Below are 14,676 nucleotides of genomic sequence, written 5' to 3' on the forward strand. Positions count from 1 at the left end.
GGCTCTGGCCAGAGAGGCACACGGCGTTGCGGCGAGGTGCGGGCAAAATGAATGTATTCGACTACATCTCAGATCTGATAGGATCGAAAGATAGCAACACCACCGGGCACGACGAAGATGAACAGGAGAAAAAGCGATCCCTCTCGGTCGGTGGCCACCCCGCAAAGAGGAACCCAAATCTGAAGCGAAAAGCGTTTTGGTCTCGAGGAGAACGGAAGGAAAAGGATGGAGTGAAAGAGGGCGAGGAGATTTCTTCAAAAGCTGACGATGCACTGCTTCAAAACCCTCTGAATGAACTTCAAATTCTGATGGGCCACAGCGACATTGTGCGATTAATGCACAAAATCGACGACTTCAAGTAAGTACACTACGCTCCTATCATTTTTCCTTTTTTGAACTATTTTAATTATAATTATAAAATTAACATTACTCGTTCGGCGTTTCAGGATGGCCTCTGCAGGTGACGACGGTGCAATCATTGTGTGGAACGTTGCTGCCGGCAAGCAGTTGTATCAGCTTACGTACGAGCTGCCTGCCTCGCCAAGTCATCAAATGCTTGCATTCAGTCTGTCTGACGCTGCGCTGGTCTAGGGGCCACACGCGGCAGGTCACCTGCCTGCTCACATTGGACCGACACACGCTGGTCTCTGGCTCGGCGGACAAGACCATTCGAGTACAGGCCCTCACGCGCCTGGCTCGTTTTCCCTTTGGTGCGCATGCTCACTCCGCCCTTCTTTGATTCAGGTCTGGAGTCTCGACACAGGCACATGCGATCACGTCATCAGCAACGCTCATTCGGCGAGCATAAAGGTACCACCTTCTCGCTTCTTGTGCGGCTGTTCTTGTACGCTAGCATATGCTGACCACGCCACGGCTTGATTGGCCTCTCCTCTTACAGTGCCTGGCGAAGCTTGACTCTGAGGAGGGTCCGCCGATGTTTTGCTCCGGGGGCAACGACAACAAGCTGTGTATTTGGAAGAGCGGAACCCAGCAGACGCAACTTCTTGGATGCATAGAGCGACAAGAGGACGAAAGTACTGCTTTCCCTCATGGCTCTCCACGCAGGCTCATTCACTTACTCACTTACTCGCTCATGGTTGTGCAGACCTCTATTGTTTGCTTCCAATCAGCGGCCAAAGACTGGTCACAGCTTCACATTCTTCCTATCTCTGTACTACTTACTACCCCTCCACCTACCTGACCCTCGCAGCAACAAGGACTAACTTGCTGTCCTTGTGCATCAGTTGTTTATAACACCGACACACTCAAATTCGACAAGCTGCTGGCCTACCACCGAGAATCGGTTCAGTGTCTTTTCAACATCTCCGGTATGTAGCGTTCACCATCGTCATTTGGGGGTGGGGATCAGCAGCATCATTCACCCACCAACCTATTACGTGTGCGCGCGCGCCACAGACAAGTTGTTCGTGTCGGGCTCGCTGGACGGGAGTATCGTGCTCTGGCAGTCGGAAACGCTCACACCTCTGCGCGTCCTCGAGTTCCCCGAGAAATATTTTGAAGACCACTCCTACATCTCTCCGGTCAACCATTTTGCCCTGCTCTCTTCGGTTCGCACTCTCTCCACACCACGCTACGCTGCTGCCACAACCCCTCATAACCATCTGCTTGCAGCCACTGGCGTTTCAGCTTACCTCTCTCCCGCTTCTCGCCCCACCACACAGCGCTACCTATGCGCTGCTATCGGCCGAGGGTTTCGAGTCTACGACGTAGCCAAGGGAGACTGCGTCATTGAGTGCAACGAAGGCCACGAAGCCCCCGTGCTGCGACTCGTGCCCCTGTACAAAGGGTACCACCACTCGACTCCAACACTTGTTTTTTATCCGGTTCTTGTACCGACGTTGTGCGGTGTGGACCACAGGTCGCGATTGGTGTCGTGCTCGGCGGACTCGTCCATCAAGATCTGGGAGATCCCAACCGGCGCGCGATCCAAGAGTCAAGGCGGCAACCCCTCAAGACGGCGACAGAGGCAACCCGCTCACCCTCGGCCAGTGGTACGTCCTTCCGTGTGGTTTTGGGTCGTGCATGCACGCCCTTCCCTTTTGCCGCCTCCCCCACTGATATCACTGGGCGACAGGGCGATATGCTGGGTCACTCGTGTGCAGTGCACGACCTGGTCGCGCTCACAGAAAACAGTGTGGCTTCCTGTGGCGCCGACAACCTGGTAAACCACCTCCGCAGCCACAGCTTCTCCTTCCACATTCTTATTCACCCCTTCACTCTCGGCCACCCCCAGGTGATATTGTGGAAAGACGGCAATGTACAATCGGAGCTTCGCAACCAGGCGGCATCTGCATGGATCATGCATCAAAGGTTCGCTTGCCGTCTCTCCAGTATTGTATTCTCCATGTGTGTTGCTTCGTTCTTATTAATGTGTGGTGTTTGTTGAATGGTGCACAGCCTGCGGGAAGAGGAGGAATCGGCTAAGGAGGAAACCAGGCACAGCTCGTTCAATGACCTTCGACATCTATTGTTGGCGCGAAGGAACTTCATGCAGCAGACCGTCGATGTACATGCCCTGCTCATCACATTGCGCACACCGCAGCGCATTTTTACCCTTGACCTCATTCTTTCTTTCTCTTTCTCTCTTCCCATCTCTGTTCAGCTGAGCGACCAGGCAGAGCAAGAGGAGGAAGAGGACATGATTGCTCAGCGGGAGATGACATGGCCATATTCGTTCTCGAACAAGCGACCCAACATCTCTCTTGGTACTCTTCGCTCCTCTTCGCATGTGCTGGTGGCAGCGCTCCGGTCTCAACCTTCTCTCTCTCTCTCTCTCTCCCCCCCCCGTACAGAAGTGGAGAGTCGCCCAGTTGCCCCTCCCAACAAGTGGTCCCCTGAGGCCACTTTGCGGCCACGCAAGGGACCGGGCGATCAAAGTGCGTCCTACTACGACCATGATTGTGTTCTTCTTCGTCATGCAGTGAACGGACCTCCTGACAAGCGATCTCTGTGATTATGCAGATGTGCTCACCTTGCCGGCGGAGGTCAGGGTCAGTCGATCGCGCAGTAGAAGCGAGCTGGTGCCTCTTAGTGCATCCCTCTCCCCATGGACAGAGCCTTCGCTGGGCGGAACAGCCGAGAAGGACGGGCGTCGCAACTTGCCCAGCATGCAAGCCGCCATCATGCTCCCGTGATCGTGCCTCCGTGCTGTAGTTTTGGAAGAGACACACGGCACACCACACAGCAAATACATCACGCGCCGAGTGCAACTTCAACCAAGCTCGCGAGATGAAGGGGTGCTGTATGCATTCCTCTAGCGGCCTCGATCCACGAGAACAGAGGCGAGAGAGGTCTCTCGCGCCAGAGAGCGGCCACTCGCGTAAGGGACCACGGCCAATGTCAAAGGGACGACGCAGAACGGAACCTGGGCCAGACCCTGGTGGTCGGGGCACATGCAGCCGACTGTGCGGGCGCGTGTGCGGAAACTTCGGCTGGCTTTCCGGTCGACTTTTTTTGTCGGTTGGCCAGGCTACTGGCCTACAAAAGCCCAACGCCTTACCACCTTCGTCACCAAACGCTACTTCTTACATCAGCCAGACCACATCGACCCATCTTAGCACTTCTTCTCTACACACGAGCAACTTGCTCCTCTCTGCCTCGCCCCCACTCTTTGTAGAAACTGTATATTCATCATCCAGCTCCTGCTCTGCTCCGGCCAGCGTCGCATCCACCTTCCACAGCTACCCTTTAGCCCCCTCCCAACATGCAAATCTTCGTGAAGACCCTGACCGGCAAGACCATTACCCTCGAGGTCGAATCCTCCGACACCATCGAGAACGTGAAGCAGAAGATCCAGGACAAAGAGGGTGTGCCCTACTCTTCCTCAAGCACATCCCCTCTTGTTTCTTCTGGCCTCTAGCTGACGTGCTCGTTGTCTCAGGTATCCCTCCTGACCAGCAGCGTTTGATCTTTGCTGGCAAGCAGCTCGAAGACGGTCGTACTCTGGCCGACTACAACATCCAGAAGGAGTCCACCCTGCACCTGGTCCTCCGGCTCCGTGGAGGTGGGAAGAAGACCAAGTGCTGCTTCGGCGAGTGCTCCAAGAGAGCAGTGCTCATCACAGGCGACTGCCGCCATTGCCAGCTCCAGTTCTGTGGCAACCACCGCCTGCCCGGTACCTGCACACACTTCAGCTCCCTTTCCTCCTCGGTTTTGCTCACACTTATCGTTCCACTCCCACAGAGAGCCATGCTTGCCAGAACATGGAGAGCTGCAGGCAGGCCGCGTTCGATAAAAACAAGAACAAGCTCCTCAGCGAGAAGTGCACCTCGCAAAAGATCAACTTCTAGACGCAGCTCCTGCAGCCTGCACTCCTCCTCCTAAGGACGACGGTCTTTCAAGCGCTACTCAGCCGAAGGTGAACTTGCTACCCGGCGTTGTGCAGACCAACTCTTTCTTTCCTGTATTTGTACATAGAACGGCAGAGATGAACAAAGAGATGTGATCCACGTACAAGAAGCACGTTGGCACCCACGGTCTTGAGGAGAGGCATTTTGGAGAAATGCAGAGAAAGCCATCCATGAAAAAGGAAAGGCAAAAAACAAAGCGAGAAGAAGCTCGGTACTCAACCCTGACTTCGTGAACGATGGAGGCCCCAACGAAGGTGCCGGCGGTGTCAATAGGTTCGCGCTCCTTCCCAACGTTGGCCAACGGCAAATGTGAATCATAATCGGAGATTGCGTCGTCTTTTATGTTGTCCCCCAGCACCCATGATGAAGCACACGGACTTGCACTACCGCTATTTCGTGCGCCTCCTCACTCGCCACACTCAATTGTACTTCTCTCTCTCTTTTGCTTGCTCGCCATTCGAGTGTTGTGTGCGCCCGGTGCCTACAAAGCAAAGACTTATGAGCTCTGCGGGTCGCGCAGGTACACGGAGATGGTGAGCCTCGGCGCCGTGCTCAACAACCCCCAAGAGGTGCTGGCCTACAACGTGGAGGAGCACCCGATCACGGTGCAGCTTGGCGGCTCCAATCCCGCGGGGCTCGCTCGCGCTGCTCGCGTCTGTCAAGAGTACGGCTACGATGAGATCAACCTCAACGTACGCACTCAATCCACCACCGCACGAACGCTGTGTGCGTCGCGTGGGTGTTTGCCGATCGCACACACCTTTGGTGGGGGCGCAGGTGGGCTGTCCGAGCCAGCGCGTAAGCACGCGTTGCTTCGGCGCCAAGCTGATGCTCGACCCTCCGCTCGTGTCCGAAATCATGTCTGCCATGTACAGAGAGGTAACGCACGCACGCACGCACGCACACGCACACACACGCACACACACACACAACAGTGGACGGAGAGTCTCATCGCCTGTCCTGCGTCCATAAGGTGGACATCCCGGTCACGGCCAAGTGCAGGATCGGGGTCGATGAGCTAGACTCGTATGAGTACCTCTACGACTTCATCGACACGGTGGCCACGGGCGTGATGCCCGACGCCGCGCACGTCGAGGGTGGTCACCGCCCACGGCCCGCTGAAGGCGGCGGGGGCGAGAAAGATGAGAGCAGAGACCGCGGAGAGAACGAAGAAGGCGACCGCGACGACGACGCGAAGGTGGAGCAGTGGCTCACGAACGAGGCCGAGGCAAACGTGATGAAGGAGCAGGAGTGGGTCGAGCGGCGCGAGAGAAAGGCCAGGCGACAAGCCGAGGGCCAAAGGGTGGTCGATCATTTCGTAGTTCATGCCCGTAAGGCGTTGCTGCTCGGGAGGTTCTCCACCCTCGACAACCGACGGTACCATACCATCATCCCTCGCTTTAGCTTCTCTTTCTCTCTTTCTCATTGTCATGAATGTGCTTTGTAGGATTCCTGAGCTCAAGTATGACACGGTCTACAAGTTGAAGCGGGAGGAGCGGTTCTCGGACTTGCGCTTCACGATCAACGGAGGTGTCGAGACCTATGAACAGATCGCACACCACTTGGCGAACGGCGTCGACGGCGTGATGCTCGGGCGAATCGCTACGAAAGGTTTCTCAGCCGTGGCTCCCCCATCACCTTCCCGCCCTACCAGTACACTCACAGCCGTGGCCGGTGGTACCAGATCCATGGCTGCTGACGCAGGTGGACGCCCGATTCTTTGGCAAGGCGAACCCGTGTCTCTCTCGACGAGAGGTGTTGGAGAAGTACTGCGACTACGTGGACAAACACACGCAAGAACGAAAGTACGTAGAACCCAAACGCGATCGTTGCTTCTGATCTGTGTTGGCTTGCGCCGCTCACGAGTAGTGGCATGGCCCGGGGCTGAGCAGGTTGGTGAAGAGAGGGCTGTTGGTGCCGATCGTACCTCTGTTTCACGGCAAGAAGGATGGCCGGCGATTCAGACAGGAGCTGAACCGTGCGCTGGACGAGGACAAGAGGAGCCGAGCCAACAAGGGCGAGCGTGAGAACTGGGAGACCAGCGCGTGGGATGTTGTGGAGGAGGCCCTCAAGGGCATCAGCGACGATACCCTGAACGAACGACCACCCACATGTGACCTCTTTGATAGCTAATAGTTTGCACCGCACAGGCACGACAGTTCGAACACCCCTGTATGTGTTGCTTGCACCCCTGTATGTCCGCTTGCCCCTGCTCTGTGCGCCAGGTCGGGGAAAAAAATGATATCGCCCCACCCAGATTTGAACTGGGGTCCCAGGTACCAGAAACCTATATGCTGCCAACTACACCATGAGGCGGACTTGTACTAACAAACAGATTGAGAGTCACATTGTTTTAAGAGCTTCCAAAGGACGGGTTGGGTGGCGGAGCCCCTTCTGCGTGTACTGAATGGATCCATTTTATCAAACGTTCGGGTGCCATAGGACTGACGTGCATGCAGGCGAATCCACGAAAATGTTTGTGAATGAAATGAACAAAATGCAATGGACTTGCAGTATTGGATTTAGAATTATTTATTTGCCGCTAGACATTTGTGATGCTATTTACCTCAGAGAACGTTCGCTTAGGCGCTCTTAACGGCGAACTTGCGCAGGGGGAAGTGGGCGAGCTTCTTGGTCTCCCTGACGGTCTTGGCGTTCTTCTCCTTCTTGGTCAGGCGGCGACGGATGGCGCGGGTCTTCTTCACGCGGAGATCGAGGGGCTTGTACTTCTTCTCCTTGTAGAACATGCGCAGCTGCTGCCTCTGGGTCTGGCTGATCACGGTGTTCACGCGGGCGACGGACTTCCTGATCTCCTTGATCTTGGCGAGCTTGGAGGGGGCGCCACCGGTCACCTGCTGGACGCGCAGGGAGGCGAGCTCGGTCTTGAGCTCCTCAAGCTGCTTGACCAGCTCGTTCTTCTTCTTAGTCCTGAGTTCGTGGGCCTTGACCTTCGGCATGATGTCTAGAGATGGCGAGAAAGAAAGATCTCTGAGGGGGGCGGCCGGGAGAGGGAGGAAGCCGATGCAGAGAGAGGAAGAAAGAAGAAAAAGAACTCACATCCTCGGTATTATCCCTCCATGCACTTTCGCTGTCATCCCCGGAATGCTCGCATTCTCGGAATGTTTCGCGCAAATTGCGTTTTTAATCTACAATTTAATCGAAACAGATATATCTCTGCAAACGCGATTGTGCAAGCCCCCTCGGGCACTGCTTCAGAAGATGGAAGTGCCTCCAGAGGATAGGGAGATGTGAGCTATGAAGAGGTGAGGCCGGCCAGACTGAACATGGGGAGGAAGGTGCGGTCGGCCAACTCCGGCTGAACGCACCAACCACCAGACAGTTACGCACCGGGAACTACCGACCGAGGGTTGCTCTCTCCCTCGACCGCGTTTGGTCTCCCTGTTACTCTTCTGCCCGCCGCCCCTCCATCTCGACTTCGTCACAGTGGCCAGCATGACTCCGCCCGGCTCGCCCAACAAGCGAGTGCAGCAGAAGGACTTGGCGGTCCTGTGCCTCGCCTTCTTCACCCTCATGAGTGCCTACAGGTACTCCCGACCACTCCTCGCACCACGTCGCGCTGAGTCGTGGTTGCTTATATAATGCCATTCCCACCGCAGCTCCATCCAGAACCTGCAGAGCAGCGTGGTGCCGGGCAAGCTCGGGTACTGGAGCCTGGCCGCCGCCTATGCCGGCTTCTGCTTCTGCTCGCTACTCGTCTCTTCCACCGGTACTACCACTACTACTCGGCGCTGCAGTTGAGCTTAGCAGCGCCATATCTGGCGCGAGCACTAACACCACAACTATCTTCTATGTCGCGTGATGCGAAGCGACCGAGATCCTCAAGCCCAAGTACACGCTGGTGTTGGGCTCGGCGGCCTACACTGCGCTCCTGGCGGCCAACATCTACCCGCGAGCCTACACGCTCCTCCCCGCCGCCGCCATCAACGGGATCGGCGCCGGGCTCATCTGGACAGCACAAGGTGCCCGCCCACATGACATCACTCTTCCACTCCATTCCATTCCACCTTCATCATCCCACTTCTCATCGTTGTGGTGGGTCTCCCGCTTTAGGCGCCTACCTGACCAACACGGCCGTGAACTATGCCAAGGCCATCGGCCAGCCCGTCCTCTCTGTAATGGGGCTCTTCAACGGCATTTTCATCTGCAATGTCCAGGTGCCCAACACCGTCATCCACACACCCACACCCACACTGCGGCGCATCAGGCGCCTGGGCCGAGTGGCGCTGGTGTACTGACAAAGGGAGGCCTCTCCGCATCAGATGAGCCAACTCGTGGGAAACCTGCTGGGGAGTCTCATCCTCCTGTTCGGCGGAGGAGACGCAGCCACGCGAATCCTGTTCTACACCCTGCTTGCCATCACCCTGGCCAGGTACCACCCCTACGACCTCGCACCGGTTATACCGCGACTGAACCGCGAACTGGTCGGATGCACGACTCAGCGTGGTGATGTTTCTGGGCCTGGGCAAAGAGCCGAGCGAAAGGGAGTTGGAGCGAGAGGGTCGCCTCCTTCTCATCAACGACGAAGAAGGTGGGCAGGACGCCACCAGCGAGCCGTACGGCGGCCTGTCCTTCTACAAGATCGGCATCAAGATCGTTCAGGTTGGCTTCACGCCCTTACACCTGCACGCCTCACCCCGCGAGTTCAATTGACACAGACTCTCTCTCTGTGTGGTGTTTGGCACACGCAGGTGTTTGTCCTGTTGCGCGACCCGAGGATGTATCTGCTCGTTCTGTCCATGATCTATGTATACCTTCTCCCATTACCGCACGCACGCGTCTCACCGCACGCACGCACACGCACACGCACGCACACGCACACGCACGCACACGCACACGCACGCACGCACACACACACGGCTTACTCATACGCGACCAGGTGGGGCTCGAGCAAGCATTCACGGCCGCTGATTTCACGTCAGGTACATGTACGCGCACGCGCGCTCTCCCAAGCACTGCCGCCAACCCAACCGTGGTCTGTGGCTTTGGTGGGTCAGATGTGATCAAGAAGACGATGGGCATGGAGTACATCGGCATCGTGCTCTGCGCCTTCGGGGGCGTGGGCGCGGTGGCTTCGTTCGTGGTGGGCAAGCTGTCCGACCGGCTGGGCAAGATGATCTTTGTGATCGTGGGCTCTCTGGCGCACGGCACCTTCTTCGCCTTCTTCCTCTTCCTCCAGCTCTTCTCTTCCATCGAGTGGCTCCACCAGCACTCCTATGTGCTCTTCATCATGTCAGGTACGCTCCTTGCAGTCCTTTTTGGGATGACGATGCCGACGATGGTGACGATGGCGACGATGATGAACTGTGCCACGCAGGCATTCTGGGCCTGGGGGACGCCTGCTGGAACACCTTTGTGTCCGTCATGATGTCGAGCTTCTTCACCGACAAGACAGGTGTGCATGCCCACGTCATACGTCGTGTCACTGCTGATGGCGACGGCGCTGACCCAGCGAATTCATGCAGAGCCGGCCTTCTCCAACTTTCGGTTCTGGATGGCTCTGGGCTTCGTGATGAACTTCGTCTGGGGCTCCTTCCTGGTCGACCAGTACCACATCAAGGTAAAGCAGTTACCCCACCCTGCGCATGTCTTGTGCGGCACCATGAAGCTGACGACCACCACCCACCCACTCTATAGTGCATCATCCTGGTCAACGTCATGGTGTTGGCTACCACCTGCGTGGTCATCCTCAACTTCCTCGTTTCACCGCTCGACCGAGATCCGCACGAGGTGACGACACTCGAGGAGAGGCCGACCATCATCATCAGCAACAACAAGAACCACCACCCCCGGCCCAGGGTCATCCACTTCAAGGAATAGAGCCTCCGTTTGCATGTCGTGTCGTGTCGTGTCGGCCTGGTGGCGACGACGTTTTATTGCTGGTAGGCCAGGTTCTGGAGGGCCGGCGACGAGTTGGGGTTGCTGATGCGCTGGCCCATGCCCGCCGATTGGTTCGGGTACGAACTGGCCGCGAAGGGCGAAGGCGACCCCGCCGACGCCGAGCCGTCCGGCGCGGGTTGTCCCGGGTAGGCGGGGGCCGAGGCGCTCGCATACGGCGAGCCGGCTGATGCGGGCGACTGGGTCCCGGACGAAGGCGGCTGTTGCTGCTGCTGCGGCGGCGGCGCGCTGGGCTGCTGGAGCTGCGGGGGATAGCCCTGCGGTGGCTGATGAGACGGGTAGCCCTGCTGCTGCGGCTGTGCGGGCGGCTGGCCTGGCTGCTGCTGCTGCTGCTGCGGCGAGGGCGGGTAGCCCTGGTGCGGGGGGTAGCCTTGCTGCTGCGGCGGATAGCCCTGCTGCTGCTGCTGGGATGCGGGCGGTTGACCTGGCTGCTGCTGCTGCTGCAACTGCTGGGACTGCTGAGAGTAGGCCTGTGTGGTCTGCTGGAAGCTCTGCTGCGATGAGTAACCCTGCGGCGGTTGCTGCGGCGGGTAGCCCTGCTGCTGTGCGGGTGGCTGGCCAGGACCCGCAGGATACTACGCGTGGTGTGTGTGTGTGTTTCGTGTGTACGTAGATGAGAGGTGAGTGTGCAGTCCAAGAAACATTCCCGCCGCCACAGGGAAAGGCAATCGAGGAGTGGACGTACGCCTTGGGGACCGCCGAACTGCTGCTGGCCCGCAACGCGCTGTTGCGAGATGCTGCTGATCTGCGCCGCAAGGTTGTGCTGCCCAAAGGCCGCGGGCTGCGGAGGCGGCATGCCACCACCGCCACTGGCGAAGGGCGGCGGCATCGCGCCCATCGCGGGAGCGGCCTGCGGTGGATAGCCGCTCATCGGCATCGGCGGAGGCGCGACGCCGCCCGGCGGAGGAGGGTAGGGGTAGCCCGGATAGCCCGCGGGCGGCGGGCCGGGGTAGGCAGGCCGCACGACCGGCGCACCGGGCGGTGGTGGGTAGGCGCCGTGTGGGGGAGGCGGGTAGGCACCGTGCGGTGGAGGCGGGTAGTAGCCCACAGGTGCGGGCGGGTAGGCGCCATAGTGATGCGTCGGGGTCGTGTGGATGTACTGGACCGAGGTGCCGCACGAAGATGGCGGTGGGCAATACGACACGTACGATACATCGCACTGCCGAATGGGGCAACAAATTAGACAATGGGGGGGGGGATAAGCAGAATCAGAGAGCGGCGCACGAACGGGTGGAGGCGACCCACAGTGAGGCGGCGAGTCACACGGGTCGCAGTGACTGTAGTGCTTCTTCTTGTAGTGGTGGTGATGGTGCGACATGTTGCTGTTGCTGTGTTGGAAAATCGACTCTACTCGAGTGATTGATCTGTCTGTTCAAATCACGCCGGGCGGCTTCGCTGCAGCAGAACGAAAAGGTGTTGTCTTTTCTTCATGTTCGTGCGGGCCGGCCCGCTATCCGGAACTCAGACGTGCGCCTGCGAGCAAACGGAAGGCCTTTCTGCCTTGCAGCTGACCATGTGAGATGGCTTGGTCTCTCGGCACGGCCGTGTGGCCACTGATCAGTTGGTGTCCATGGGTTGGGTTTTGGCCTTCAGCTTCTCCCACAGCGGGTCTCTGGGCTCCAACCACGCAGCCGCCAGGTTCTGGGGAGTATCGCCTGCCAAGTGAAGCAAAGGGCGAGCATGTGAGTGAAACTGTGATGTGCATGCGCGAGCGAATGTTTGTGGGTGGGTGGGGGGGCGCTCACCAAGAAGGTTCTTGTGGTCGGTCAATGAGCCGGCATCAATCAGCTCCTGGAGCAGCGCCCCCCCCCCAAGACGCATTGAGTGCCGCAATGCAATCAGACTCGAGGGTTGACAGTCTTGGACACATACCGCAATGATGCTTTTGAAGGCTTGATCGTGCTGAGAACCGTTGCGACAAGCAGAGATGAGCGGTATGGTGCCCACGGCGTCCATCGCGTTCACATCGGCTCCCGCCTTGATGAGAGCCCTGGTCCATCTCATCAGTGAGCTGGAACATTACCCCCAAAGGTGACAGATGACAGCAACGGCTGGGAGCAAAGGGAAGGCAGACCTCACAGAAACGAGACAGCCCTTTTGCGAAGCTATCTGGAGCGGCGTGACGCCCTTGGGGGTCTTCCGGTTGCTGCCGTTCAGCTGGCCGCGACAAGTGAGACTACATGAGTACAACAGCAACAACAGCACAGCCAACCCATGCCACCTGCAAAAGGGAAGTGTACCGACGCGTGGACATCAGCTCCACGACTGATGAGCTCCTCGACTACGTCGCCCAGCCTGTGCATGGCTGCCATGTAGAGCGCCGTGGAACCATCACGCCTAGAGGTGCGAATGGGTGGGCGGATTAGAAAAGATAGGCGGATGGATGGTTGGCGCGCTGACTGTCAAGAAGAGGCCGAGAGTACGCAGCGTGATTGATTGGAACGCCAAGGTCGAGCAGCTTCCGCACAATGGCCAGCGGTTGGCGCCCCTCGAATCCCAGCGCAGGCGAGTCACACGCGCTCATCACGGTTGTATAGCCAGACGTATCACTGTGCCAATTGCCACCATTGAAGGTCAGTGTTGATTGAAAACACTGCTGTTCAACATGCGTTGGCTTTTGAAAGACGCACACAAAGTTGGGGTCGGCCCCTGCCTCCAGGAGTATGTCGACCGTGGCGAGATCTCCCTGCAACGCCGCGGCAAAAAGGGGCGTCGTGCCTGCGCTGTCATTCTGCGCTTTGTTGGGCTGTTGAAGATGGGTGGATGTTAGGTTGATGGTTTGAGCCTTGGGCGAGGCAGACTGACGACGTACATCGGCGCCTTTGGCGAGCAGGTAGGAGGCCACGTCGGTTTGGTTACTGAATGCGGCGATGAGCAGTGGTGTAGTCGTCACCTTGTACTCGGTGGCGTCCACTACCGCGCCATGCTCGACAAGCATCTTCACGTGTGCTAGAGACTTTCCTCGTACCGCGCAGTGGAGTGGAGTCCCTGAGAAAGCACCACTTCACGGTCAGAAGGGCTCCCTCACGGTGCAGAGGCACATGAAGCTTCAGTTACCTCCATCTTCCTCTCGCCCGTTCACCTCGGCGCCGGCACGAAGCAGCTCGGCCAGAAGCGACTCGTCAGCGTGCGGGCTCACGATGGCAATGTGCAGCGGTAGACAGCCTAAGAAGGCCAACGGCACCGGCGTCACCACCAACCACCACCCAGGGTCACCTGCGCTGGCCCACTACTGATACGTACCGTCTGACCTTGGGACGTTGCAGTCAGCTCCCACTTCCAGAAGGTAGCGGAGGATGGGGAGGCTGCCCACAATGCAGGCCGCTACGAGCGGCGTGCAGTAGTCGCCCGGCTGTCCGCTCGCCACCTTCGTCCTCACTGCACACACCACCACTCACCGTCAGCTCGGAGGCCAAAAACGAAGAACGCATTATGGGGGGGCGAGGAGCCGTACACTCGGCGGGAACGGCCGCGGTGAAGGCGCGCACCGCCAATTCATCCTTGGAGGCGACCAGCTTGATGAGCTGCTTGGTTTGCGCTTGTACGTCCGTCACGCTTCTCCTACCACGACGTCTGGGCATGCCCTCTTCGTTCTGCACTAAAACGTTCGACCAGAGGCGCAGAGGCCCACCAAGAAATAATTCGGCAGTTTCTATGGATCAGCCCAAAATTTTCGGGTATTCTGGAGCAGCCAACAGCAGCGCCAGCAAAGCGCGCGACGGCATTGATGCCAAATTAATGATCAAGAGGTCAGGACCTCGCGATTGATTGATTGATCTCGAAGCGCACGTCACCACCGCAAGCTCCACCGCGCCCCATGTCGCAATCATACAACACTACTCAATCATCTTCATCTTCGAAGACGCCTCCGCGATGCGCTTACGTAGCGCCCACCATTGAGAATGGACTGTTGACATCTTCTGTACAAGCATCTCAAGCGTCCACAACCACAACCACGACCTCTGCCTCCTCTTCACCTCTCGTACAGCTTTCCTCAAATGGTTTCACTCTCAATTCATCACCAACACGGAGCCCTATGGAGAATGCGCCATCTATGCTCGATCTCATGGCCCAGTTTGAGACCTCAACCACTCTCAGGGACAGCAGCGAAGCCAGGCCCGTGTGGCGGTACCTCCCTTTCAAATTCAAATCTCGAAATTTCAGCACTGCAGATTGTTCGGTGATTGTGGGGTGCAGAGATTAATGCTTGAGTAATCACGACAGAGCTCCATGGGAGGACCAAGACAGTGCCTTCCAGACCGAGTTCGACTCTGAGCTCAGTTTCCTGTGCGATAGAATTCACGTCAAGGAAGACGATCCGATGAGCGTCGGCCATCTGCCCTACATCCTGTAAACAACCAACACCCCCCAATCTCTTCTCGTACATAAA

General features: G+C 57.8%; 8 protein-coding genes across 8 annotated transcripts; 5 read left to right on the forward strand and 3 right to left on the reverse strand.

Moving 5' to 3' along the window:
* Positions 1-447: 447 nt before the first annotated feature.
* Positions 448-3,155, forward strand: ACA1_068720 (WD repeatcontaining protein; the record flags this gene model as incomplete). The annotated part of the gene is made up of 14 exons (XM_004352764.1): positions 448-521; positions 592-673; positions 745-810; positions 899-1,034; positions 1,245-1,328; positions 1,417-1,568; positions 1,683-1,807; positions 1,880-2,012; positions 2,255-2,331; positions 2,419-2,527; positions 2,624-2,726; positions 2,814-2,897; positions 2,983-3,051; positions 3,076-3,155. 14 exons carry the CDS (start codon positions 448-450, stop codon positions 3,153-3,155), a joined length of 1,374 nt encoding a protein of 457 aa, XP_004352816.1.
* A 569-nt stretch (positions 3,156-3,724) lies between these two features.
* Positions 3,725-4,310, forward strand: ACA1_068730 (ubiquitinfusion protein; the record flags this gene model as incomplete). Its single annotated transcript, XM_004352765.1, has 3 exons — positions 3,725-3,829; positions 3,922-4,135; positions 4,204-4,310. The coding sequence occupies 3 exons, from the start codon at positions 3,725-3,727 to the stop codon at positions 4,308-4,310; spliced, it is 426 nt and encodes a 141-aa protein (XP_004352817.1).
* Positions 4,311-4,606: 296 nt separating this feature from the next.
* On the forward strand, positions 4,607-6,503 carry ACA1_068740 (tRNAdihydrouridine synthase A, putative; the record flags this gene model as incomplete). The annotated part of the gene is made up of 8 exons (XM_004352766.1): positions 4,607-4,643; positions 4,726-4,795; positions 4,891-5,062; positions 5,148-5,249; positions 5,344-5,747; positions 5,818-5,981; positions 6,055-6,175; positions 6,263-6,503. 8 exons carry the CDS (start codon positions 4,607-4,609, stop codon positions 6,501-6,503), a joined length of 1,311 nt encoding a protein of 436 aa, XP_004352818.1.
* Positions 6,504-6,952: 449 nt separating this feature from the next.
* ACA1_068750 (ribosomal protein L35, putative) lies at positions 6,953-7,327 on the reverse strand (the record flags this gene model as incomplete). Its single annotated transcript, XM_004352767.1, has 1 exon — positions 6,953-7,327. The coding sequence occupies one exon, from the start codon at positions 7,325-7,327 to the stop codon at positions 6,953-6,955; it is 375 nt and encodes a 124-aa protein (XP_004352819.1).
* Positions 7,328-7,823: 496 nt separating this feature from the next.
* ACA1_068760 (uncharacterized protein) lies at positions 7,824-10,208 on the forward strand (the record flags this gene model as incomplete). The annotated part of the gene is made up of 12 exons (XM_004352768.1): positions 7,824-7,915; positions 7,988-8,097; positions 8,198-8,350; positions 8,442-8,617; positions 8,651-8,760; positions 8,831-8,990; positions 9,080-9,136; positions 9,268-9,310; positions 9,386-9,625; positions 9,706-9,783; positions 9,854-9,948; positions 10,026-10,208. The coding sequence occupies 12 exons, from the start codon at positions 7,824-7,826 to the stop codon at positions 10,206-10,208; spliced, it is 1,497 nt and encodes a 498-aa protein (XP_004352820.1).
* A 53-nt stretch (positions 10,209-10,261) lies between these two features.
* Positions 10,262-11,604, reverse strand: ACA1_068770 (XYPPX repeat-containing protein; the record flags this gene model as incomplete). The annotated part of the gene is made up of 3 exons (XM_004352769.1): positions 10,262-10,828; positions 10,972-11,385; positions 11,515-11,604. The coding sequence occupies 3 exons, from the start codon at positions 11,602-11,604 to the stop codon at positions 10,262-10,264; spliced, it is 1,071 nt and encodes a 356-aa protein (XP_004352821.1).
* Positions 11,605-11,843: 239 nt separating this feature from the next.
* Positions 11,844-13,867, reverse strand: ACA1_068780 (ankyrin repeat protein; the record flags this gene model as incomplete). Its single annotated transcript, XM_004352770.1, has 11 exons — positions 11,844-11,941; positions 12,032-12,077; positions 12,159-12,276; positions 12,361-12,443; positions 12,527-12,623; positions 12,710-12,835; positions 12,917-12,972; positions 13,099-13,274; positions 13,344-13,502; positions 13,530-13,664; positions 13,741-13,867. The coding sequence occupies 11 exons, from the start codon at positions 13,865-13,867 to the stop codon at positions 11,844-11,846; spliced, it is 1,221 nt and encodes a 406-aa protein (XP_004352822.1).
* Positions 13,868-14,322: 455 nt separating this feature from the next.
* ACA1_068790 (uncharacterized protein) lies at positions 14,323-14,640 on the forward strand (the record flags this gene model as incomplete). Its single annotated transcript, XM_004352771.1, has 2 exons — positions 14,323-14,414; positions 14,511-14,640. 2 exons carry the CDS (start codon positions 14,323-14,325, stop codon positions 14,638-14,640), a joined length of 222 nt encoding a protein of 73 aa, XP_004352823.1.
* Positions 14,641-14,676: the final 36 nt, after the last annotated feature.

Source organism: Acanthamoeba castellanii, assembly GCF_000313135.1.
Source record: "Acanthamoeba castellanii str. Neff unplaced genomic scaffold scf7180000084603, whole genome shotgun sequence".
Lineage (NCBI taxonomy): Eukaryota > Discosea > Longamoebia > Acanthamoebidae > Acanthamoeba > Acanthamoeba castellanii.